The following is a 27,727-nucleotide window of genomic DNA, read 5'->3' on the forward strand; positions in this document are numbered from 1 at the left end:
GGGGAAAATCTGCGTATTCATTCGAGAGATGTCAAATGTGTTTAGGTGGCATTCCTCCAGATCTTTCTCTCTCCCTTCTGCAGTTCATCAGGTGAGCCCCACCTTCTTCCGTAGAGCCAGTCCTTCTCTGATTGGCTGAACCTTGTGTCAGTCATGTCATCCAGGTCTATACTTGTGCTCAGGTAAAGTCGACCTGAGACCTCACAATTATCAGGAGGACTGTGGATTACACCGCGCGTCTTCAGCGCCAGTATAACGCAGTTAAAGTCAGCAGTCATAAAGGCGCATACAAAACCCACTTTGTTTATAAAAAAAAACGTCACTTTTAATGGCAGCGGGAGTAGGATTAGCCATGAATCCGCCGCATATAACAGAGGAAAGGGCGGTTTTCACGCAGCTGAAGCCCGTGAGGATGTCAGGAGCGGAAGGAGCCGAGGACACGTCCGTCTTTGAGGACGTCAAGCCCCCGGTGAGAATCTCTGCCGACCCATTGAACTCCAGGCTCGGCCTACCTGGGTTTTTATTACCTTCTAGCAATGTTGTCAGGTCTTATACACAATATTTGATGGAGGCTCTGCCGCTGTTGGAATATAAACTAGTTAAGCTTCAATACCTACTTAATTACCTTTGTTTATCAGGCTACAGAAGAAGCAGCTCAACTGTAAGGTCAGGTAGGTAAAAGTCCTAAACTGACACCTGATAGGGTATAAACGCACTAATAAACCTCAGCTAGTAGCAGTTGGCTACACAAATTGTATGAAGATTTTACTTTAGTGGACATAGGTTGGTTTCTTGAAACTTTTATTTGCAACATTGTGGTAATGTGTGCACAAAGGACTTTGTAATTATTGCATTTATTCCAAACAGTAATTAGGGTTTCATGCAGGTAAAAAGACATGCAATACATCACATTTAAAACAGTTTTCAGGAAATGGTCCGTGTTTTTCTGGGATAAAAGTTGTCTTTCCCTAAATGTTCTGCAAGCTCTACACTAATGTTGGTCGGAGAGAAGCTGCTTGCACACCTTGTGGCCTGTTTCCTCAAACTCTTCACCAGCCCAGCCTGAAGAACCCATCATCCATGAGGAGGTTTGAGCTCATCCAGTGACCAGGTTGAGCTTGGAAAGGAGCAGTTATTATTTTGTCTGGCTCAACAATTTCCCTCCTATAAAGTGAATTCATGCTTACAGTGTGCCTGAATATTTCAGGAAGTAACTCGTAGCTTATTGCTCACAATCCATCGCAGCGAGATTGAGAAGCCCTTTTTGGCCTCCGTCATAAACATGGACAGCCGGACAGCTGGACAGCAGAAACATGCAGCTGCATTAAATTTACATGGCTTTACAAAGGCCCAGCGTGATCACAGCACGGCCCAAACTGAAACAGAACACCTTTTGTTGTGCTGCTGAGTTTGGTCACCTGGCCGATATTTGGTAAACAGGTGGCAAATCCGAACGCCTAAGGCTAAAAAAATAGGTCCCATATGGGCAGCAGTGCACAGCCTTGTTGTTGGCTTTTACACCTTAAAGATGTGATCTCCTTGGTGCATTGTATACTGCTGAGGGTGTTTAATCCTCGATTTTTCTGTGGCTATTCTTACTTGCATGCAACACATTCAGGTCTTAAGTATCATTGACAGAGCGACCTGGATGTTTCTGTAAACAGAGAAGGTAAGAAGCTAAATGCTGCAGCTGTTTATAAAGAGCAAGAGAGCCTTTCCTGTTTCTTTTTTTTTATGTCAACGATAGCCCAACTACTCAAACATTTCATCCAAAACAGTTATTTACCAAGTTTCTCGTATCTCGTTATCACAGTTGTTCCACCTCTTCTTTAAAAAAGGTCTCTATCTTTTTGCAGATTACTGTGGGACTCTATGTGAGCCATAAACATGAAGCACTTTACAGCCCTGACCTATTTGTGTGTTCATGGGATTCCATGAACCATAATGCTCTGCAGCTGAATACCTGATCCTTGGCAGGCCAATTCTGTATTTTTCCTGTTAATAATTGACTCGAGCATCATAATACAAAAATTTGACTTGAGGGTTCTATGGGATGTCAACGTTCTGAAGCAGGTTGTAATGAACTATAGCTTTTGTTATTTTAGGGCCACTCTGCAGCTTTGCTTGGGGTAAAATAGCTTGGATACATGTCAGTCTTTGCTTGTTTGTCATCACTGGAACTTGCGATTCTTGGTTTTATGCAAAAACATCACGTCAGGTACTCAGAAATCTGGCTAAGTCAAATTGAAAACCCTCAGGCAAATTTTTTGCAAGTGGCCGCATTGAGGAGGTTTACCTTATGTGCTCCTAATTCACCGGAGGTTTATCCAGTCTGTTTCTCAAACTGGTCGCTTTCGGTAAAAGTAAAAAAAACAAAACAAGCTCGTACTTTTCATCTGTTTTGCTTGTTTGACTCAAACAGTATTACAGAAAATTAGAGGAGAGGACAAAAAAGTCAAATCCCTCCATTGTCATGTTTTTCAACTTTCTTTTTTCCACTCTCAGACAGGTCTTTGTGTAGTTGTGTTGGTGGTTTTAAAGAGCACTTAAGCTGGCGGTGTCGTGACAGCCGCATGTTGCTCAACCTGTCTGAGCAGGGCCCGCATCTCTGCGATCCTCCCTGAGACCAGAGAGAGCACGAGGTACGCCGACCTCATGAGGAGGTCAAAGCTCATGAGGCGCTCGCCTGAATTCCCATAACAAACCGCTTTCATTAGCTGCCAGGATACCGTTTTCCTAACTCTTACAAAAAATAATCAGGTCATAGAGGTTTTTGCTTGTCTATTACATAAATAGTTTTATTAGATGTTTAAATATTTTATTTTAATGTACTAAGCCCTCAGACATTACATATTTCTGTTAAAAGTGGTCATTATCCACAGTTGCCTGTATTTGTTTGTTGTTCAGTATGACATTATGGCATTAGGAGAAGCAGGGGAAATCATTAGCATGGTCCAAAGGAAACCCAGCTCCTTTCTTTGTGTGGCCTCCCTCAATTACTGAAGCAAATATTTAGGTTTGGCTGATTAGTGCCCAGCATTTGTCACCAGCTTGTCATCAACCTCGACATCAGAATGGCCTTGGAGTCATGTGCAGACATCAGCGAAACCAGCTGAGAGCATTGGAAAATAAAAATTAAAGACGTTAGGGATGTTTTGTTGTGGTTCGTGGCAACATTTCAAAGCTTGTCACAGTGAGTAGGAAATTGGTCACAATATATGCACCTGATATAAATGATTCTAGTTTATCGTTAACGTCTCAAGTCACCTATAAATAAATATAAAAACAAACAGAATTCCAGTTATGAATAAAAAATGTCATATTCTGTTGTCCACTTTGGCTTAGGAGCAGCAAAGAGGGAAGTTAGTGCTTCCAACTGTTGTTTGTGGCAAAGCCGAAACCCGTTGCAGCGCTTTGGGCAATCTTTTATTTAGACCTAATTCAAGTTGGTGGATTTCTGTAACTCAGGAGGTAGTTTGTGGGGTATAAACCCAAATATGGGCAGGTATATTCATCAATATCCCTAAAATTATATATTTTTACAGTTTAACCATCCATTTATTGGCTAAACCTTGAAAAACACACCTCAAAGTCCGATATTTATATCCTATGTGCCTAACTAAAAGACAATCAGAAACAGGATTTTAAAGTTTTTCAAGGCTGTAGGTGTATGATTAGCTTCTACTAGTCTTACAATATGGCACTGTGGCTTAAAACAAAGTTTTATTGACCAAACATTATTATGCAAACTGAAGCCTATTCACAAAGCAGCAGATGCAGTTTCTGTTACAACTTTTGAGTCTTTAGAACAATGCAGAAACTAAAGAATAACAACCCACAATGTTCAGATATATACACAGATTTATTTTGCAACTTCTTACCGTTGGGACATTGTAAGTCATTTTCCCCGGGAGCTCTGTCTTTGGTTTAGAGAAATATTATGCTACACCGGTTCTGTAAAGGTTTGCTCAGCTTGGTAATAAATTCACTGGCTGAAGCTTGAAAATGTTAACCTGAAAGAGCTAGTCAAATTCAAAAAGTCAAGTCAAATTTATTTCTAAAGCATATTTTCCATCTGAAATAAAATAACATACATACATAGGGCAACATGGTAAAATAACAGAATCTGGTTTTTTTTTTTACAAATTTGGAAAACACTGAGTAAGAAGTAACACAAATAAAGTATTTTTTATGAATTTCTTTAAAAGATACTTGATTTGTTGCCACCTAATGGAAGGACATGCTCTTATTTGTTTGTCATATTAAAGATTAGCGCATCATCATACGTAGCTACTTAACAGAAAGTTACACAAACAGCAATTGCAATATTGTTTTATTAAAAGCAGCTATCAAAACGTTAGTAAGGTTATGAAACTGTTATGAAACCCAGTCTGCATTTTTTTTTCAGCTACCTCTGTTTCTGTACAAGCTAGCGTTGGCCACACAAAGCTGGTAACCTGTACAGGAAAAGCTACAGGAATTCCCATGATTCATTGCTTCAAACGTTGGCATATTTCTGTTCCACTTATATAGAGAAGGATAGAAGTTTAAAAAATACACAGCTAACATCAAATCTCATGGATTTTTCAGTTGTTCCACTCAGTGACCAGGCTATAATTAACAACACAAGTTGACAACAGAGTTCTTTGTATTTAGGGCTTCTAAACACACTAGCAAGACATCCATTACCAAATGTTTAAATTGCTATTAGTGACCAATTTTATTCAAACCATCAGAAGTTCATTACTGGAGCTATCATTCTGTTTTTTATAGGTCATTTTGGATTTTGAGGTGGTGGGAAACCCCTTACTTTTCCAAGTCAGGATTCTGACTCCAGCGATTTTCCAGCTGATTATTCTTACTTGGAACTCAGGAATACAAACAAATACAAACATAAATCCCAGTTAATGGCTGTTGGTGGTTCCTGACTACATTGCTTTAATGTTGCCAATTAAAAAGCAAAATCCTCCATAAGGAATGACTGTTTGGTGGTATCATTTAAGTAGAACTTTGATTCCCAGTTTATCCACACTGTTAACATAAAACAATGAAAAGGCAAGTACTTAATAATATAACATTTTTTATATGTTTCTTCTTTTTGTAGTCATTAAATGTACTGTAATTTCTAATGCTTCTCTTTATTCTGAAAAAGATTCTGATTGTATGTGTACACAGGCTGCAGATAATGAATTAATATGAAGATTTACATGTTACAGAAAAAGTCCTAGTAATAGGTCACATTCACAAAACATCTACGTATGCTGATGCAATGTTTACATTCATCTAAATGGATAATCGAATATATTTTCTTCCAAACAGTGTTTGTACCTGCTATATTAGCAGTTGTTTCATGGTCAGGTCAGTCCATTTTCTATAGCAGGATTACAGAAAACAAGTAAAGTGTATGACGCTTATTCCCAGATTCTTGTGTCGTTATATCATCAGTGGGTTTCCTGTAAGACTGAGCGCAGACGACAGGATAAGTTACAGAGTAACTTCATGGCACACAGATCAAGAACATGTCGCCAGTTACGCCTACTGATTCCTGAAGATCAATACTTAAGATATGCATCCAGATATACTCTAAGCTTTTTTTACTACCCTGGATTTTTACCGGATGTTTCTTTAGGTCTTCTCTTCCACACGAGTTCCGTCCTCCATGTGTAATCAAACTGAACAGCCCGGTTTTCCGGGCAACTTGATACCAACAGACATTCTCCATGCAGCCAAGGTTTGGCATGGTTGTGGTTTGACTAATGATTTGACTTTCAGGACAACACATGCAGCTGATTTGAATACAAGCGAGTGTTTCTGCTGAGTACAAGCTGCAGTTCGTTGGTAACCTCGCAGCAGTGGGTGAGGTGGAAGCGTGTCAGAGGAAATATTTGTATTTCTTCAGTCATCTAGGAAGATTTTTATTTTCTCCCTTTCCATTGATACTTGAATATGAAATCTTTTCTGCTGGGGTTGGTACCATGAAGATCATCTCAACCATACTGCAGACCTGTTGAAAAAATTATTCCTTTACGACCAACTTTTGAGAAAAATATAAATACAATGTATCTCCAATCCCATGGATCGATGTCTTGTATGATTCATGTAATCAGTAATCTGTGTCACGTCTGTCTCTGCCTACAGACAGTAACGTTCTTCTGTTTTCTATTGGATTTCCTGCACACACACTCACCTTATGGAGCAGCTCAGATCCGTTTTCCTTCTGCCCATCAAGAAAACCAGTATAAATTGCTTTCAGAGCTATAAACAAAAGGTGAAATCATTTTGCATTGAGGCTTGAAAATCTCAACTGTTGCTAAACTTGTAATTAGATTATGGACTCCTTCAGTTTCCTCAAACAGTAACAGTAGGAAGCAAATGATAAAATAAAAAAATTAATAAATATTACATATTAAAAAGAAAACAATTAAACAGATATAAAAAAATAAACGATTAAATAGTACATTAAAAGGAACAAATTAATTAAGCGTTCAAATATTGCACAAATAATACTATAAGATTCTGAAAAATAGCACATTAAAAAAGAACAAATGAAAATAGCGTATTATAATAAAAAATACAATACATTAAAAAGGTTAACAAAAAAGCAAAGAAATTAATGTTGTAAATAATAAAATGTTAAAAATAAATAAATATGTAAAAACTAAACAACTTAAACAATAGAAACTGAAAAAAAAAAAAATTCTAAGAAGGAAAATAAGTTTATATGCAAATCAAGAAATCAGCACTCAAACAAATCCTTTTTCGCATTAGCTGTAGTTGTTGTAAAGTTAGTTAACTGGAAATGGACTTTCAGTGTATAAATAGTTTTGTAACGTAATCTATAATCGTTTTATTAATTTTTAAGCAGTTCTCTGCATGCTACACTTTTTCCAGCATGCATTAGATTACCTCCAGATTAATTAAGGACACCAAACCTTTTATGGATTCCTGGAGGTTTATTATCGTGGTGGTAGGGCTTGGATGTGCACAGTGATGTGACTCTGTCATAATAGTGGTAGAGCCATGTGCTAACCCGGCGTGATCGGCATCTTGTAGCTGTTTTGAGAAATTGGGCCGGGACAGGGACGAGGAGGTGGTGTGATTGGGGGTTATGTGGAAAGATCATCATGGAAACGAGTTAGTCAAACATACATATAGCTTTTTGGAGAAGGGAAAATAACTCTGAAAAAAACGATTTCACAAGTCCTGAGTCAATATTAACTCTGGGCTTGTTTTTCCCATGCAGTGGGATCTACTAAATCTGTAATTTATTTTTTACTGCTAACCCAGAAAACAATATGAGCGAGGGAGGGCTCACCTTTGTTGGTCACTTTCTTGGGAAGCTAAACCGATTTCTCCTTTAGCTCTTTCCTATCAGAGACCATAAAACTGCAAAATGGTCTCAAAGGTTTGGTTTAAGCTCCAATGACCCAGAGACAATCTTGGTCCAAGCAGCCCCTTTTGGCCCCACCGCAAATATATATATATTTATTTGTCCAATTTTTATGGAGATCCAAAGGCAAATAACGTTTTGCATTCCTAAAAGTCATAAAGGAGAAGCTGTGTGCAGATTCAGCCACTTATTTTGCAGTTCACAGGCAAAGATTGTAAATCTTTTTTTTTTTTTTTTTTTTTTTTTTTTTGTTTACCTTGGAGGCTTTTTGGTCAATGGTTAGAAGGTTGCTTTGATCAGTTTGATGATTTCAGACTTTTCAAAAAATATCAGCTGCATCCACCAACAATATGAATCCACAATTAAAACCAGACCAAAAGGTCTTTTCTGCAGCCTGGTTTTTGTGCATTCAGCTGAAAGCCTTCAGAGAAACTATTATTATGCCTGCAGATCAGGTGTTCACTTTGTGAAAATGCAAATCTAAAACTTGAGGGATGGTCTTTATGTAGCACTTGGAGCTAAAGTGAGCAAAGCTTCTTTAAGGATGGAGGTGAAGGTGGACGGAAGTGTGGAAACTCCCACTATATCCCATAAAGCAGCTGATAAGAGACTGTTGTTATCAGGCTGAAAGATTCATAGCACGGCTGTTGTACATTTCTCTAATTATTAACTGGCTCCCCGCCCAAAAATATTCTCCATGTTTACCACATGAAACAATAGAGTTCTGAAGTTCAACTAGGCCTGTTTCAGGTTGGCGTTCCACAAATTGTTTGAATTGAGGACTTAAACCAAACAGCATGATCCAATGTTGCAGGAGAGAAATCTGGAGTTTTAGGAACAGTTGTAACTGTTCTCAACTAAGGGTTTAAGACCAAGGACATCCAAGGGTTCTGCTGCCGGCGTCCACTATAACACAGAATTTGGTTCTGTCCAGTTTTGAGAAGAAACAAAGCGACTATTTCTGTTTTCTACTTTTTTCCACAAAATACAGAAGTCTTTCTTCCCACTGGGCGCTCAGATTGCACTGATCATACAGCGGAGTGAGTTCACCTTTGACTGATGATGGACATCTGACCCGGCACTGCAGGACAAATACTGCAGGATTTACGAGTAGATGGCTGTAAAAACAAGAAAATATGTGAACAGCAACATGTAAAAAGGATGGTTAGGTTTTATAGCACAGATTAAGCAAACATGACAAAGCTGCATTTCTAAAAACCAAGTACACTCCATGATTTAGCTGCTTTTAGAGCCAATTTCACATTGTTGTAAAGGAATTTTTGGCTGCTCTTTACATCGTTGCCTCAGGTTATTGAGGTTTTCAGACATTAATTTCTGCAAAGCTCTTTTAAAGTTCCATTATACTTAGTATATGGGGAAGTTAATTGGACCAAGATTCCCAAGTCATAGGGCTGCAAAACAAGCCCACATCATGACGTCTCCACCACTGTTCTTGACTGTTTGAGCTGATATGCTGAGTTTGGTTTCCCCAAATACAGCGCAGTTCATTGTGGCCTCACATTCTTGATCTGGTCTCATCTGTCCCTTTTGATTCTTTTCAAACTAGCCATACTTGATCAGTCTCTTTCAAACTGTCCTGTCATAAACTTTAACCTTAAATGCCTGAATATTCTGAGATGGAGCTTTTGGTTTTTTGTTCTTTTTGTTTTTGCAGTTTCTGTATCGAGTATTACACTAACTGACTTTGGGGGGAATTTGCTTGGGCATCCTCTCTAGGGAAGAGTGCCAGCTGTGTTAAATGTTTTCCACTTGTAAATATTTTTTTTCTGCAGAATGGCATGCTTTGTAGTTTGCGAATGGCTTTATAACCTATCACAGATTGATGGATGGCAACAGTTGCTTCTCTAAGGTTGTTGCTGATGTCCCTTTGAACTGCCATTGTGTTAACACACACCAGAATGCTCTGAATCAGCAAACTGCCAACACAATCGATTTTTAGAATAAATCTATACTCTTTAGGCTAGGTTAAATTAGATAGGACCTGGTACAAACCAAATCCTTTTTTTTATTTCCTGATACTGTAGAGGGTTGGACAATTCAAGTGTTTAATAGATTTCCTTTAATGGCAAACAAACTATACCATTTCAGTCCGAGTGCCAACAAACTAATGAACCTCTAAACTTTGGTGGATGAAAACAGATCTGCAGGTTATCAACAGAGAAGAGATTGTTTTTGTGTCCGTTGGCACTCGAAGCAGAAAACCTGCATTGAAACAGTCTCTCTCTGCTCCTTTGTGCAGATAATTTTCTCAACCTCCAGGACATCAGTGCCTCATTACACTTGTTTGTTCCAAACGGCTCTATTGCAATCAAAATACTAGAGTTCATCAAGTTCACGTCCCCACTGGTCATTCATCCAGTGTTCTGCTTTGCAGAACTCAAATATGTGAAGTAATTAAGTATTTAACAGCAACAGTTCATTTTGTGTTTCAAGTTTTATTCTTCACATATCTGATCAACAGGTTTCTCTCATTACTTTCAGTTTATGTTGATGTCCCAGTTAGATTAGCTGCACTAAATTAAATTCAGTTTATTTATATATGGCTAATTCACAACACGTCGTCTCAAGGCACTTTACAAAATCAGTTCAATTGAATCATACAGATTCCAAGTCAAGTACATACTTTCTAATTAATCCTAGTTATGAACCAGTGAAGTAAAGTTCAGTTTATTTTTCAAATTGTTTAAAAAAATTGCATCAAGACAGTGAATTACATTGCATGTAGAGACAGTGGGCAGTTGCTTGCATTGCCTTTGCAGCAATCCCCCTTACTGAGCATGCATGTAGTGACAGTACAAAGTAAAACTCCCTTTTACCAGAAATAAATCTCCAGCAGAACCAGAACCAGGCTCAATTTAAGCAGCCAGTTGCCATGCCTGACTGGGGATTTGAGAGAACAGAGCAGATGCACAAAAGAACACAGAAGCACTAATCCAGAGAGCATATACAGTTAGTCACAGCAAAAGCTCAGCCAGTAGCTATGTCTAGGGGAGAGACAAGGTTAAACACTGAAAGGCAGGGCCAAGTTTATCATCTGTAGAAGAACATTAAGTTGTTGGCAGCCATAGCTCAGCCGATTCCTCCATCCAGGAAGGTGTTGCATCTAAACACAGAGCCAGGCCAAATATAGCTTCTAGGAAGAGAAGAAACAGCAAGAGAACATAGATTAAAACGTAAGTAGGAAAATGTAGCAGAGTGAGGGAAAATGGTTATTATATCCTCCAGCAGCTTAAGCATATAGCAGCATTACTACAGAGAATAACTGAGGATAACCTACCCACTCTAACAATAAAGTTTTAAGCCTAGTCTTAAAAGTAGACAGGGTGTCTGCTTCACGGACTAAAGCTGGGATCTGGTTCCACAGGAGAGGAGCCTGATAACTAAAGGATCTGCCTCCCATTCTACTTCTAGAGACTCTAGGAACCACCAGTAAACCTGCAGTCTGAGAACAAAGTGCTCTGTTAGGAATATATGGACCAATCAGATCTCTGATGTATGATGGAGCTAGATCATTAAGGGCTTATATGTGAGGAGGAGAATTTTAAATTCTATTCTAGAATTCATAGAAAATATGACCTCTGCTTTTAATTTTAATCAGAACTCTTGCTGCAGCATTTTGGATCTTCTTTGTGCATCACATACATCACACACTTCTCTTGCTTGGTTTAGCTCTCTGATACTAGCTCTGTCAGTTTTGTCTCTCACTGTTGTGTTTTTCCACACTGAACACAGTTGTCCTCCTCCCCGTGTGTCCATCGTCTTTGTGGGGTTAGGATTTGTCTGGCAGGTTTATTTTTACTCCACGGTATTTAGGTTTTGCAGTGTCTTTCTCTTGCCTTTGTTTTGGTTCGTCTGAGAGCTTTTTTTCACTGTTTGTCTCCTTCATGCATCTACCCAATGGTCACGCCCATGGAGTTATCTCACCACCCGTCTGAGTGCGCAGGTGTATGTGTGTGAACAGTCTGGATGTAGGCAGGACCTCTTAGAATTTGTGCATATTTTAAAGTGTGTGTGTGTGTGTGTGTGTGTGTGTGTGTGTGTGTGTGTGTGTGTGTGTGGTCTGTGCTGCTGGACTCTTAACTTAACAGCTCGTGCACTGCCCGCTTCATGGATTCTGAATGACACACACCAGTTAATTAGGGATGAAGATCAGATAATGGCTCCCAGTCAAACAGGAAAATACCTGCCATTTATTTTACTCCTCACTCAACATGTCCAGTCTTGCTGCTTGAAAATATGTCTCCGTGTTTGCCACAGATCGTCAAGCTGTAGGGCTGTAGGAAGAGTTGAGATGAAAGGACAAATACGGCGCTTTGCAAACTTATTCACATCCCAACTTCACATTGTTTTGTCACATAAAGGTGTCAATAAAATCCAGTTCCACCAATTGACAGAAGACCCCAAATTAGCGACATCATGAAGACCGAGAAAAACAGCAGGTACGTCAGGGAGGAAGCTTTGTAGACATTTAAACCAGGGTTAGTTTCTTAAGCAAAATCCCAAAACATCTCACAGAGCTTTGTTAAGTCCATCATCTGAACATGGAAACTGTAGAGGAGCTGCAGAGATCCACAGTTTAGGTGGGATAATCTGTTGACTAATTATTCATCAATCTACCCTTTATTTAATTTTTGAATAAAAATCTCAAGAAGCCCTGTTCGCAGTTCAGATCAAAGCATATTCATGTGTTATAATGGCCTAGTCAAAGTCCCGACCTAAATCTAGTTGTGAATCTTTGGCAAGACTTAGAAATTGACTCTCACAAAACACTCTCCATCAAATCTGACTGAGCTTGAGCTGTTTTTTCTTTAATGTGTTTGAGTTATTTACTACCTTGTGTTGACCAATCACATAATATTCCAATAAAATATAAAGTTTGTGTTGGTGGCGTGACAAAATGTGGAAAGGTTCTTGGGGTGTTTAAGAAAACTTAAACCTGTCACTTCCTGCCTGTGATTTCCTTTTCCATGAAAGCACAACAAACAAGCACAGAGAAGTGATTGCAGAAATTTCTAACTTATGCATTTCTCACCGAACAGTTCATTTGTTAGTCTTTGGTCCTGTAACAGACAGCAGTGTTAAACACAGGTTGTATTCTTTAAAAGGGAAAAATGAAATGTTGGTGAATTCCCTCTCTGGTCCTGGTCTTTTTCCTGGCTATTTGTCAGCTGAGTGAGCTCTGGAGGGAAACTGGAATGTTGAATCGTCGTGAAAGACGAAAGGTTTCTCAAACTCTATTTGTTCTTTTCAGATGTTTTTTTTTTATCTCTGTGGAAATGTTTTAGGATTGCTGTAACCAAACACATGATGCTGCAGCAAATGCAGTTGATGATTGCGTAGAAGAAAAAGAGACCTACTGCCAACCGTTACGGCTACAAAGCACCGGTTAAAAAGCAATGCATCTTTACAAAGTTAGTCCCTAAAACTCAACTTCTGTTGTTTTTATTTTAGATTCAGCTAGAACTGGACAAATACCTTCCCCTGGTCAGCAGCCCCCTCCTGACTGCCTCCACTGACACCGACAAGAAGTACAGACGAGAGAGCGCGTCTGTGGTCGACGAGTACTTCTCAGAGGACAAACCTTCTGCCCCTTACAGCCTCAACATCAACCTCATCCTTCCCAGCACCACCCACCTCCGCACAGGCCTCTACAGGATCAGTAACCCCAAAACCCTCACGCCACAGCAGATCAAGACAGAACCAGGACTGGAGGTGCCCTGCTCCATCCCAGCCACCACCCAGGCACTGCCAGACTTCACGTCAGTCTTCAGCGTGCCGCCTGTAGTCAACAATGTTTTCATCAAACCAGATATGAGCTCTGGAGCAGGTGTAACCATCTCTGCAGCAGCCCAGCAGCAGCCACATTTAGACACAGAGCTGCAGATTGGACCCCCGCCCCCCCCAGCCGCAGGTCTACCACATGCCCATCACCAGCTCAGACCTCCCCTTGTCCCATAGCAGCACGGCAGCACAGGGCTCCGCCGGTGGCAGAACCATGCTGAACCTCGGCGCCCCCACTTTACCCACGGGCAACGGCAACTACATGATGCATGCCGAGCACCAGCTGCAGCAGCAGCAGCACCACAGCTACTACCAGGCCTCTGCAAACAACTCATCCCAGCCCACAGCGCCACACAGTCTGCCGCCATCACCTCCAAACTCCCAGCCAGGCAGCCCGGATGGCCAGCCTGAGCTGCTCAGCCTGGGGACGCAGCCCCCGCCTTTGTACCAGCAGCGTCTGGGAGGAATGAAGGTGACGGGACTCTCTGCCCATGCACTTCTAATGACACACGGCCAGGGCGTACTGACCGGCCCCAAATACAACAGGCGGAACAATCCAGAGCTGGAGAAGAGGAGAATCCACTTCTGTGACTATCCAGGTGGGCAGTTTGTGTATATATGAGTAAAATATGCCCATAGGTTATTATCCATAAAGCAAAATATCATCCAAAAGTTAATTTAATTTAGTAAATTCATTCGGAGTGAAACAGAAGAAGATGGCTTTTAATATTTAAACATATGCATAGGAACTGTAGTGGAATGGAAAAGTATGCACAAGCAAAAGGGATGACTGCACCTTTGAGCGGATTGTGAAGTAGCATGGACCACAAACACAGACATATCCAGGATATATCCAGGATATATCCAGGATATATCCAGGATATAGCACCTTGCTTGGGCTTAGGAGAGAAAGAGTGGACTGGTACTTAGAGGTCCCAAGTCCTCTTTTCAGATGAAAGTAAATGTAGCATTTCATTTGGAAATTCAATTCAATTCAAAAATACTTTATTAATCCCAAAAGGAAATTAAATGTTGTAGCTCATTATGAGGGTTTCTTCAAAGAGCCGTTGCTGATGGCTGTTGGGCAGGAAGGATCTCCTGTAGCGCTCCGTCTTACAGCAGATCTGAAGAAGCCTCTGACTGAAGACACTCTGTTGCTGTAGGACAGTCTCATGAAGAGGATGCTCAGGGTTCTCCATAATGTTCTTCATTTTATGAAGAATCCTTCTTTCCACAATGATCTCCGGAGGTTCCAGAGGAGTCCCCAGAACAAAGCCAGCCTTTTTTATCAGCTTGTTGAGCTTTTTTAAGTCCCTGGCTCTGATGCTGCTTCCCCAGCAGATGATGGTAGAAGAGATCACACTCTCCACAACAGACTTATAGAAGATATGCAGCATCTTGCTGCAAACACCAAAGGACCTAAGCTTCCTCAAGAAGTACAGTCTGCTCTGTCCCTTCTTGTAGATGGCTTCACAGTTGCATCTCCACTCTAGTCTGTTGTCCAGGTGAACACCGAGGTATTTATACTCCTCCACCACCTCCACTTCTTCTCCCATGATAGAAATAGTTTTTGACTTATTCCTGTTTCTCTTAAAATCTACAATCATCTCCTTTGTTTTAGTCACGTTCAAAATGAGATGATTGTTTCCACACCATGCCACAAAGCGGTCCACCACCTTCCTGTACTCATCTTCTTGTCCATCTCTGATCCACCCCACGACTGCAGAATCATCCAAGTATTTCTGCAGATGACAGGAGTCTGTCTTGTACTGGAAGTCTGAGGTGTACAGAGTGAAAAGGAATGGTGAGAGTACCGTCCCCTGTGGTGCTCCTGTGCTGCTGACTACCTGGTTAGACTCATAACCCTTCAGTCTCACAAACTGTGGTCTGTTTGTCAGGTAGTCTTTGATCCAGGAGATTGTTGAGGCCTCCACCTGAGTCTTCTAGAGTTACTGACAAAGTAAATCAGGTTGGATTGTATTAAATGCACTGGAGAAATCAAAGAACATGATCCTCACAGTGCTGCTGGCTTTGTCCAGATGACAGTGGGTTTGTTGAAGTAAATCAAGGTCTCAGAGTCTGGAGGAAGAGTGGAGAGGCACAGAATCCAAGCTGCTTCACATCCGATGTGAAGTTTCCACAGTCAGTTATGATTTGGGGTTCCATATCCTCTGTTGGTGTTAGGTGCAGTGGGTTTTATTTAAACCCAAAGTCATCGCAGCTGTCTACCAATAACTTTTAAAGTACTTTTATTTCCAAGCAGGATGTGACACATAAACCTTATGGAGAATCTGTGACGTACTGTCAAGAGGAATATGAGACACCAGAACAATCAACATAGACAAGCTGATGGCCACTAACAAAGCAACCTAAGCTACCTTAACTCCTGAGCAGAGCCACAGGCTGATCACCTCCATGCCACACTGTACACATGCAGTATTTCATGCAAAAGGAACCCCGACCAAGTATTAATGCAAATAATTATGAAAATGCACATATAAGTCTAGCCAGAACATGCCAGTGTGAAGCTTCAGGCAGAACCAGCATGCTTGTCAATGATCCTGCATCTGCACTAACTTGCCGCTTTGGATCAGCCTCTGAGCTCAGCCTCGTTCAGTCTAGACTAACTTTTCCAATACATGCTGCCCAAAAACAGTTATTCAGTCAGCACCCTGCAAGCAGACAGATTTGACAGTTTGATAAACAAATAGTTAACAACAGCAGGTTTCAGCACAACCACTCCAACAAGTTTGTCCGATTTGCAGCCAAAGCGACTGTTGTGTAAACAAACAGAAAACCAAAAGAGCACAAACATCCAAGATCGTTCAGGAAGGATTTTCCCCATCACCAGCAGGCTATTAATAATACAACAGAACCATAGAAACTGATTAGTAGTAATATTAACTGTATAAGCAAAGATTAAATGCAGAATTTAAGTCTTAAATCTGGAGCAACTGCATTATGTAAATACAAAAAAGTACAAAAAGCATAAGTTGTCTGCACAATCTACAGCTTGAAGTGATAATGCACATATTGCATCATTCTTTTTTAGAGATCTTATGGAACAATAAGTTTGTAATTTACAATATAATCAGGTTGTTTAACCTCTTCAACAGGTTTTATCTTTCTGATTTTTGTCCCTTCAGAAACTGAGAAATATAAAGTTTCGCTGCAAGCTTTTAGTTTTTCTGGAAAAATCTGTTGAAGCTGGAAAGCCTCTGGTCATAATGGGTTATAACAAATAAACAGTCACTCAGTCAGCCATTTTCTACTGCTTCTTCCATAGTGGGTCGCGACAAATAAACATAATTCAGTAATTAAGCATAATTATTAAAAATCCTCAAACAAGTTGCACTTGCATTAGAAACACAATCTATTTCATTTGAAAGGTTGTTGTAATTCTACAGGAGTGTTTGTAGGTTCATTGGGTGTGCTGATGTTTGTCCACATGCTGGCTGTTAGAGGACAGACTGTAAGCCTGTTTCTGCAGCCCGCCTTGCTCATAGTCTTCTCCATAATTTCTTCACAGGTTGCACCAAAGTTTACACAAAGAGTTCGCATCTAAAGGCACACCAAAGGACACACACAGGTGAGAAAACTCATCCAAACACAACGAGCAGAATTAGACACTTGATACAACAGCAAGTGGGTGTATTTTTTTTCTGTCTTCAATTCCTCATGCAGCTCATTTGTTTGTCCGGTACCCGACTGTTTTTTGACGAACATTTAATTTTTTTATTTATGAAGCCAAGAGTTCCACCGAATCTGTAAAATGTTAGTTTCTTCCCTTCTTTCCTTTTCTTGTCCTTTGTTTTTTGTTTTTTCCTTTCATCTTTGCTTCTTTCTTGCTTTTCTCCTTCCCTACCTCTTTTCCTCCGCTTCTCTCCTTCCTCCGCTTCTCTCCTTCCTTCCTTCCTTCTCTTTTGCTTTCTTTCATCCTTCTTACCTACTCTTCCTTCCTTTGTCTTTTCCTTACTCATGCCATTCTATCCTCCCATCCTACTGTCCTTTTCTCCCTCCCTCTCTCCTTTCTCTTTATTTCCTTCCTTTGTCTGTTCTTCCTTCCTCCCTCTGTCCCCTCACTACATTCCTTTCCAAGTATTCTTTCTCTTTATTTATTCCATTTCTTCTTTATCGCTGTCCTTTCCCTATGTTTCTTCCATCCTGCTTTCTGGCGTTTTCTTCCAAGCTCTCTCTTTCCTTTCTCTTTATATCTTCCCATCCTCTTTCCATCCGTCCACCCTCCCTCACTGCCTCCTTCACACCCTCACTCAGTTTTTTCCTTCAATCCTTCCTGAGGTTTTACAGGTTTTATTTTAAAACTCTGACCTCCACCAAAAATATCCTCAATAAATCCATGCTGTTCTTTTTTATTTATTCTTAAAGACCAAAAACTGATTGAGAACTCTAAAAACTTTTGTTTGTGGACATTTCTAGGAATCTTGAAAGTGACTGGTCTTTTACTCATGTACCACTTGAATCATTTGGGCACAAATGGCCCAAAATGTCAGGTACAAGGACAGTGGTGAGGTGTGTGGTAGATGTGACTGATAGGTTCAAGATGGGGATACATCGGAGATCAACTCTTTGCTCCTTGTTGTTTGCAGTGCATGCAGGGGTTGAATGTATGCTCTGGAGAAAGCAAGTAGAAGCAGGACACAAAACATGTATGTAAATGAGAGGGACACAGGGAAGGAGTAGCAGAAGGAGAATGAGTTTAAGGACATGTGGACAATCACCCAAAGCAGGAATTAGTGCAGACAGGGTGGAGGGTTGGAGACAGATGTCAGGATGATTTACAATAGTGAAAGGCAAGTTTTACAAAATGATGGTGAGACATGCTGATTTACGATTTGGAGATGGTAGCACTAACAAAAGTAGGCTCAGTAGGGGGAGCTTATCAGGACAACTTTAAAGTCACACCTTGCTGCTTGAAATACTATATTATGACCTGAAGAATGGTTCAAGACTGAATTACAGAGACACCAGTAGCAAGCCACTGGATTTTCTGGTTTTATCAGTCACAGCATGTCTCTCAAAACTACAAAACACCTCAAGATAAATTTGATGAGAAAGATTTAGGACCGAACAATCTTGTTTTTGCATTATGTGTTCTTCGCATCAACATTAAACCTGCAATGTTGGTTGTTATTGCAGAAGCTTATCCAAAAGGGTTTCTTTTTTAAGATTTGCTTATTGTTGCTCGTTATAGTTCTTTCTTCCTGTTCCAACTGTCTCATGTCTAATTTCAACCTAGCAAACACCCGCTCAGTCATACTGAAGCCATTATGCATATTATTGAGCTGCTTTAAGCTTATTTATTCATATGTTGCAAGTTTGTCTTGTCCCCAGTTTCGATACGCCCTCAAACGATAATAGATGGGGAACAAAAACACAATTAAAAGGCATATGACATACAGGCAATTTTGGTTTTCTTTAGTATTTTTTTGTCTTCAGCCCATTTGTACATGCTCATACTTGTCCACTGAACTTCCCAAGAGAGGGAGAACAAAGAAGGGAGGGAGGAGTGCAAATGAAGAAAAGAGGATAAAAAAGAGGGAAGACACGCGATTAAACGAAGACCAAACCAGTTCCTCCTGCTTTTCAGTTCCTTTTCAGCATAAGCTGAAGTAGGAAGGTAAAAGGGGCTTTGCAGGATTGGGGCGGACTGGTCTCGACGTTTTCTTTTTGTAAGGTGAAACCTGCTGATTCCCAGCGGCATTGGCTCAACCTGTGTTTTAGAGGTTTACTCATGCGATTTAAAAGCTGTGTGGCTCCTTCAACGTCGAGGTTTGAATGTGGAGCAAATGGACGGGCAAACAGAAACGCACCATAAATGGATAAAATGAGACTTTATGGATGTGTGTGGGGAAGTTTGGCTGTTAAAGCAGCAGGATACAGCAGCACAATGCAAACAGACTTTAAAATATCAGTCAGTCAGTCATTTTCTACCACTTATTCCATAGTGGGTCACGGGGGAGCTGGTGCCTATCTCCAGCAGTCTATGGGTGGGAGGCGGGGTATACCCTGGACAGGTCGCCAGTCCATCGCAGGGCAACACACAAACAACCATGCACACACTCATTCACACACCTAAGGGCAATTTAGAGAGAGAACCTGGAAAGAACCCACGCATGCATGGGGAAACATGCAAACTCCACGCAGAAAGACCCCCGGCCGGAGGTCGAACCCAGGACCGTTTTGCTGCAAGGCAACAGTGCTACCAACTACTCATTAAAAAATGTGTCTATATATATATATATATATATATTACTGAAAAACATGACAGGACTTGACTTCTATATCCATTTTTCTTCCCATCTTGATAAATATGAAGCTCTTTATAAGAATCCACTCCTCCATCTCTGTCTCTTCAACCCACAACTGACTGGATTTCACTGGATCATATTTTTAATGCATCCTCTGAACTGTGAAGTGCCTCAAGGCTCTATTTTTGGCCTCTTGTATTTTATATAAACTGTATGGGCTTAGTATTAAATAGCTGCAGTTTTTGTTTCACACAGAAACAAAGAACCAGTGAAAAGCTGGCTTCACATGGCTCACTGAATTCTTGATTCATAACACTGTACACATTAGCTCCCTTCCCTAAAAAAGCAACATATTTCCATATGTTCGACTGTAGCTCACTCTTTATCTTTCAGAAGATGATTAATTTTGTTTTGTTTGATTCACTGCTAAATCAACCATTTCATCTTCTCATCAAATTTCCACCTTTTTGTATTTCAAGTCTGATTCATTGTTCTTCTCCATCTATTGCCATTATTTTTACTTTTTATTTCCAGATTGTCTCAAAACACATTCTTTGTGTGAGTTTTCCATCCCTATTTCTGTTCTGTGGACAAAGATTGATCAACTTGCTGATAAGATCAGCTCTCTGCACGGGTTACATTCCAGGTAACCCGTGCAGAATTGTCATCTGACCCATATTCAAATCTAATTAAAAGATAACTTTTTTTTTCTATTGTTGCAGCGAACAATTACTGCTCGTTTAGGTCTGTTTGAATTTATTAGATGATTTTTCCTTCCCGAATTAGTTTTGTGAAGTCGCAAGTGTGTGTATATGACCAAAGTTGATTTGTTTTGTTTTTCTGGTGAAATCCTTTGGCTTCATGCTTTCATGAGATTTGACAAAAAAATAACAGGTCGCGTCACCAGCATGTAACCGGTCTGACAAGGACAGGAGCAGATAATCATTGTTTGAGATATTTTTGTCTTGTTTTGGTCATGAGAGAAAATAATGGCTCATTAGTAACTACAGTTATTGGCATGACATTTTTTGTTTTGTTTTCCAGCAATGGAAGATTTCAGTGAAACGTCTTGATCCAGGCTTGAAAATCCTTTTTGCAATGTGTTCAGAAACCTTTAAGAACTATGTGAGGCTGTTAGAGATAAAACACAGCACTTCAGCATTGACAGTTGCCCTATTTTTATATGCTGCATCCTTGCAGGCATGCCTATTGTGGGGTATGTGGAGTGACCTACAGTGAAGGTCCAGAGGTCTGTACCACCTTTCAGATTCAGTATAATCCTCTGGATTTTTTTTACCTTCAAATTGAAGATCATCATTATTGATCTCATTAATATGGCTGCAAGACTGTTAAATCAATTGATTTATTGCATTATAAATGTTATCTTAAAAGGAATTTCAGCCCTGATCCTTATATGTTTTCTTTTTACTAAAAATACCAAAAAGAAGAGTAAGCTGGAAGAATTGGAAAATGGATCGGGATTCCTACTGGATGCCTCTCTTTGGAGATTTTCCAGCCATTTCCCACTTAGAGAGGACCCAGAAGTAAACCCAGAACTCAGTGGAGGGACTATATAAATATTTTAAGTAATCCAAAAGGAGCCGGAAAGTGTTGCAGAGGAGATGAATGCTTGGGTTTCTCCCCTAATCTCAGATAAGAAGACAGGAAATCTTCCATTCTGAACAGAAACAAACTTTAAACAAATTTGTCTCATGCTGATATATCTCTAATGATAATTTTTTTGTGTGTATGTATGCAAGTCAATGAAGAGGAGGAGAAAAATAAGAAGCTGTTTGCACACCACTCTCTTTTTTGTTTTTATTTTATCATGTCAGATTCTCATATGTCAATATGCATGTGAGCGAATCAGTTACTGAGTTATCTCAGTGAAACATTGGGTACTTCTTCATAATACAGGCCTCAGTTTAGCAAGAGACATGTTTTTACCCAGCATCCAACTGAAACGAGAGATTTTTGTCTTTCACAACTCCTTAAGTAACGGTCAAAGCCTATAGCCCAGGTTTAAAAAGACACTTTACTTAGCTTAGGTAAACGACACATGTTGGTCCTTTAAGAACAAGAGCTAAATCATAGTTAATAATTACACTAGTCACCATTTTACGCATGCATAGGAGTTAAAATGTTAATAATGTCCACCATCATCTGTGCCAGCAACCCCCCCCCCCCCCCCCAAGAGCTCTAAGAAGGAAGGAGGGTAGGAGGGTTTAGGGGTCAACCTTGACCATGGTCACAGTGACCACTTGAGATCTTCACTATGACTTTAAGTTGTTCTTTTGTGCTGGTGCCTAAAGAATACAATCAGCCTGATTAGGTAATCCTCCAACCCTCTTCACAAACACTAACTGAGCTGATAAAGCTGAAGTTTATGGCCGTCCTGGAGAGCCTGAAAGTGTTTGCTCTTTGACTCTGTAAAAACCAGGCAGAGATGTTGTAAAAATAAATGATTACTTGATTCGTATTATACCAGACTGTGAATAGTCGTGCATGGTTTGAGTCAGAAAAGCGTAGCAATAGCAGAAAAACTGAAAGCCTTTAATCTTAAGTTCAATGAGAAAGAAATACAAGGAATGTTAAAATTTCCTTAATAGGAACAGAAACATTTTAAAAATAAAGTACATGATGTTATAGACTCCGTTACTAGTAAAAATAATTACCTAAAACTTACACTGTTATTTTAGAAAAATCTTAAAAGATAAAAGCTCAGGTCATTTAATATAAAATGCCTAATGTCTTGTAATTGTTGAATATTGTCTCTAGCTGAAAGTATGCTGTAGTAGTTAGTAAAGTTTTCATGAAACTTACTAACATCTTCAATGTGTTTGAATGGGGCAAATTTTGTAAGAAAAAGTCAAATATCTTAAAGTTACAAAATATATTAACACCAAATGTACGAAATGAGCTGAACTAAATGAATTAAAGAGAAGGACAAACAGGATCTTACTGGTATGAATTCAACTGAAGTGTAAAGGGAAGAAAATGAGTTATTTATTCCTCATGCTGCACTTTCAAAATGTGAGAAAGACCTGAAGTCTATCGGAAAGTAAATATGTATCTTCCATATAAAGTCCACGGCAGGCTAAAAGCCTTTCTTTGTTCAGAGTGATTGATGCACTCTCGCCGTTCGTTTCTGATGTGTGTTTTGTTGTGATTCCGTTCATCCATCATGGCTTATGATGTGGTCAAAGTTCATGAACTCATTAGTGTACTTGTGACTAAAAGAGGGAGGCAAGTAATACTGTAGCTTGACCGTTTTCTAATCGGCCACCTGATCAAGCAGCTGCTTGCTTCCATTTATCAACGTCTGTAAAGGCTTTTCAGAGCTGATGCCCTTTATCTCCAGAGAAGAAAATACCTGCGTTTTTTGTTTTTTTTAGCTTAATACAGTTTTTTAACTTTGAAATATTGTATAAATTGTGTTGCTAATCTGCAGGAAACCTCACGTTTCTCTTAGGATTGAAGACAAATGAAAGCAGGTGCAGATGGATGGCTTTTCACCTGCCCTTTTGGCAGCTTGTCGAAGAACATATAGCAGTCAAGTATGTTTGTTCTGCACTCGTATGTGTTGTATTTCACTGGCTCTCGGGGATAATAGTCTTAGAGAGCCGACTGTGCACAGCGAAAGAGCAAAACCAAATACACCTGTGGCATTGAAGGGGCTGGGCTTTTCATATGGAGATATTTGTACTTCCAACTTCGCACACACACTAGCGTCAGGATGTCCTCCACAACACAAGACTGGAGTGCAGTTTGAGAGTTTAGATGCTGCATTTTAAGGCACTTTTGGAAATGTTAAACATTATTGCTAAAACATTTTTGGATTACACCGAACGATACCAAACCAATTCTTTAAAACCTTCTTTTGTTCCTTGCCACCCACTGTTTGCTCTTTGGACCCATAATGGCTGTCACTAAGTGATTGATGCTCTGTAGAGTGGAGGATATCTAATCAGACCTATCAGGCTTTATGCTAATAATGAGCACTTAATGACAAAACAGGGTCAACTCGGTTTACATTTTTTAATGGAGTAACTTACACATAATGGGTTTAAATATAGATAAAGTGCATTTTAGAAACATTTAAGTTATGGAGCTTGTAGATTTTGGGTGCAGGAAAGTCCCAAGCCCAAGGGATCTGCCTGTAGTAGACTTCTATGGTTTGTTTATTTCCCTTCTGTGCCTTCCATTGATATCCAGACATTAATTTCAGTCACAGCTATGGACTATGGCATATTTTCCTCTCTGCCATGTGCATACCAGCTATTTTTCTTCTCTTTGTTGATGATTACCTCAGGTGTTTGGTTTTGGCACGTTGTGGCACAGCAGAGAAATGTCAGTTTTTGGGTGGGGCGGGATAACTGTCGACTTAGATTTATTCGGCTTGTTTTTCCGCTACATTTAGAACCCATTTCACAGCTTCTTTGTCATCATACCTTCTTACTCATATCAGCCTTTTTATTGTAAAACCAGTGGGATGTGTCTTGTTTCATAGAATCAGCATTAAAGTAGAGTAAGGTTTTACAACAGTCAGACAATATTGTTTTAAATTATCTTTGTTCTACACGCTACATGTGATTTTTCTCTTTTTTTATATTAGAAGCTGTTCACATGCGGATTTTTATTGTCTGGCTAACAAGATGAATGCTGCTCATTATTTGCTGGATATTTCACCATTCATAGTCAGTTATTTTCTACCGCTTTTTCCTTAGTGGGTCACAGGGAAGCTGGTGCCTATCTCCAGCAGTCTATAGGCGGACAGGTCGCCAGTCCATCACAGAGCAACACACAAACAACCATGCACACACTCATTTACACACATAAGGGTAATTTAGAGAGATTAACCTAACAGGGATGTCTTTGGACTGTGAGAGGAAGCCGAAGTACCCAGTGAGAACCCACGCATGGGGAGAACATGCAACTCCACGCAGAAAGACCCCCGGCCCGGAGTCGAACCCAGGACCTTCTTTGCTGCAAAGCAACAGTGCCACCAACTCCTCCACTGTGCCGCTCACTGTTTATAGTCTGTAGTTTTAAGTTTTTGAAAAGGGTTGAGGTAAAAGCTTACTACTCTAAAACCAGTTTGGATGTGACTGTTGTCCTTATGGAACACCCAGTTCTCTTGAAGCTTCATCCGTGTAGCTTCATTTGAACTCGAGGGTAAAACTGTTATTGTGATCTACAGAGCATGGGATGGGAATGGTCCAATTTGGACATTATTTGCTACACATACCACCCATCGATCTTTAAGACCTTCTGCTAATGCTCTACTCACTGGTCTGACTGCCTACTGGGTGCTCCAGTAACTGCCTGTAACACAGCGTAAATGTATAAACTTTGGTCCATTTACAGCTCTATCACTGGTCTGAAGTTGCATCCAAATCTGAGCATTCCCTCTGGGTGCTTAACTGTTCTAGTCTACAAGTTTGTAATGACGACAGAGCATCCTGTAGCATACTAATGACCCCACGCTCTCCTGTTTTCCCTTCTCTTCCAGGCGAGAAACCGTACCGCTGCACGTGGGACAACTGCGACTGGCGCTTCGCCCGGTCGGATGAACTCACCCGGCACTACCGGAAGCACACCGGGGCCAAACCTTTCAAGTGTTTGGCCTGCAGCCGCTGCTTTTCACGTTCGGACCACCTGGCTCTGCACATGAAGCGCCACCAGAACTAGCACCTAACTGCCTATAGATCCAAACGAAAACAATCAAACACATATAGAGAGCAGTGTGCATGCATAACAACCACCTCTGTGGGCTCTGGTACCTCAGCTGGTGGGTTTTGGATTTTTTTTTTTTTTTTTATCGAAACACTCCAAAGAAAACTTTGAGTTGAACCAAAGGACCTATTACTGAATATCTGAGGTGAACTGATTTTAACATACAGGTTAATCTCTTTACAGATAGATGTTCACTAAACATCACTTCCAGGTTTCAAGAATGGACTTCAAACTCCTGATTATCTTGGAAAAATTATCTTTTACCTACAAAATGACTGTTTTCATCTTTCAGCTCTCTGAGGTATGAGCTTTTTAAAGAGACAGGTCCTGCTTGTGTACATACTTGTACATATGTCCGTGTGTGCGCCTGTTTTTGAGAATACAGCGAATGACTTTTGACTTTTGTTTTTGCTGAACGAGATCCTGAGTGTCCATGTTGTAGCTTCCTTGTGATAAAAATCCCCAGCAGACGGCCTGAAAGAGAGTAAAAAAGCAAAAGGAACCAACTGACGAGATCTGAGGAGGAGTTAAACATCAACTCATTATACCTGTTTCAGCGCAGGTTATACCTGTCAAGCTCAAAGAATGGAGGCGCTTGCCAGTGTTTGTATCTGGTGCCACGGCAACCAGATTTGGCTGACAACAGTTTATGGTTTGCTTTCCTTTTTCCTTGAACGTTAGTTTTTCTGTTGTTTGTTTTGTTCTAATGCTTCCTGTATTTGTTCAACACTTTGGCTCAGAAAAGATAGACGCAGGCGGGTGGGGCATTTATATAATCATGTTTTTCTTCCTGATTGTTTTAATGCACCGTGTGGCAGGAAATTAACTCTCAGGCTGGTTAACGTTCACTCAGTTGTATGACTAGCTGATCGATGAGGCCTCTTCAGCTTTAAGGACGCCTTTATGCGGTAGATTAGCTTCAGGGTTTCTACTCTGTCTGGAAGAGTATGGAAAAATTACCAGAAAAATTTGATTATCTTTAGAGAAATTACACAAAACAGAAGAATATGTAAGACTGTATACACAAAAGAAAAGCAGCCTTTAGGTTCATCCACCACATCAAGCATCAAGTTTACCTCTTCGTCCATGAGTATTTAGGGTTTTTTTGAGTCTGAGAATTCTGAGAGCTTTATAGTTACTTCTACTCTTAATTATATATCCACATCTTCTGCTGCTTGACTTCATATCTTGATCCCAATGAAATTAGTGGCTCAAAACATGAGTAGTTGAGAATAAATGTAATCAGTAGAAAAACACAGAAATGAGTGCGTATGCGCTGATTGATCCCAATAAAGCTGAAGGTTTCACTCGATGGAGGCTGGCTTTTTGATTGGTTGATTAAGTGAATCCCCTTCTGTTATTTCAGCAGTATGATTGTTTTACTTTTACTTTTTCTTTTATTTTGTCACCAAGGAAGAAAGTTCTCCTGTCTCTCTCAAAGAGGGAGCACTGACCGCCGACTGTGTACATAACTGTGGTTCTACTTTCAACAGAAGACTGTAAATATGTGTTCTATTTACTATTATATTAATATTGTTTTTTTTTTTGTTTTTTTTTAACTAATGGGATTTTAGATTGGTTGTCTGTGAAAGTTTGTTTAATTTTGTTTTGATACGTAATGTTTGTAAGAGAATCATCAAGTTGTACAATTAATAAGAACAATGGTTTGTTTCTGTTTTTTTCAGTTTGTGCAGCTGTGATGTTGCAATGAAATAATAAAAAAACAATCAAATATTATAAATAAAACAAAATGTTCTCCATGCTTCATTATCATGGTAAAGTGTTGTAAAAATCCTCAAAGATGATTTAATCTTGTATTGCAGTGGCATATTCTCATTCTGAACTTTTTAGAAATCTCTAACCTTTAATTTGAGTACTTTGAGTATTTTTACAAAATATTGTGTGTTCTATTAACTCCTGCCCTCTTTTTCTAACAGAATATAATATTTTATAAATTTAGAGCACAAATAAGGTTTTTAGATGGTCTTTGTTATAGTTTCTCTGGATCAGTTCCCTCCAAACTTTTAAATACGTATGTTGTTTTTATTTAAAATCACAGAAAATATATTGTTATTTTAATTAAACAAATTGTGAGATTCTTTTGTAGGAAATGGATGTGTAAAACATTGTACATCCAAAGCTTAAAAGGGGTTTTGCACGTTTGCCTAGATATCAAGTTTGCAAATTCCTCTGGGTTCGACTGAAAAAGAAATTGAAAAAATCCTTGTCTATTCTTAGCAACAAGAAGATTTGGTTCACTCTTTCTTTAAAATACTTCCTGCATATAGTCAAGTTTGATAGATTAATTAAAAGTCAATTTGGGTGCACCAAAGTCTGATTTTAAAGATAGTCACTGGATAGATGTGGTCCTATTTACTAGGAGGTTAAAGAGACTGCAAAAAGTGTGTTTTTCCAAATAGAAGACACTTCATATTGTACCTAATATTTTTTATTGTAAGAACATTTTAATTTGTTGGTAATTTACCATCATCTATACCTGCTTGTCCTTGTAGCATTGCAGGGGAACTGG

At 39.7% G+C, this 27,727-nt stretch overlaps 1 protein-coding gene across 1 annotated transcript; it reads left to right on the top strand.

Annotated features, from left to right (window-relative positions):
- Positions 1-219: 219 nt before the first annotated feature.
- On the top strand, positions 220-26,943 carry klf5l (Kruppel-like factor 5 like). The gene is made up of 5 exons (XM_047379978.1): positions 220-469; positions 12,863-13,240; positions 13,287-13,791; positions 16,722-16,781; positions 24,974-26,943. Exons 1-5 carry the CDS (start codon positions 329-331, stop codon positions 25,150-25,152), a joined length of 1,263 nt encoding a protein of 420 aa, XP_047235934.1. The 5' UTR covers positions 220-328; the 3' UTR covers positions 25,153-26,943.
- Positions 26,944-27,727: the final 784 nt, after the last annotated feature.

Source organism: Girardinichthys multiradiatus, chromosome 11 (assembly GCF_021462225.1).
Source record: "Girardinichthys multiradiatus isolate DD_20200921_A chromosome 11, DD_fGirMul_XY1, whole genome shotgun sequence".
NCBI classification, from domain to species: domain Eukaryota; kingdom Metazoa; phylum Chordata; class Actinopteri; order Cyprinodontiformes; family Goodeidae; genus Girardinichthys; species Girardinichthys multiradiatus.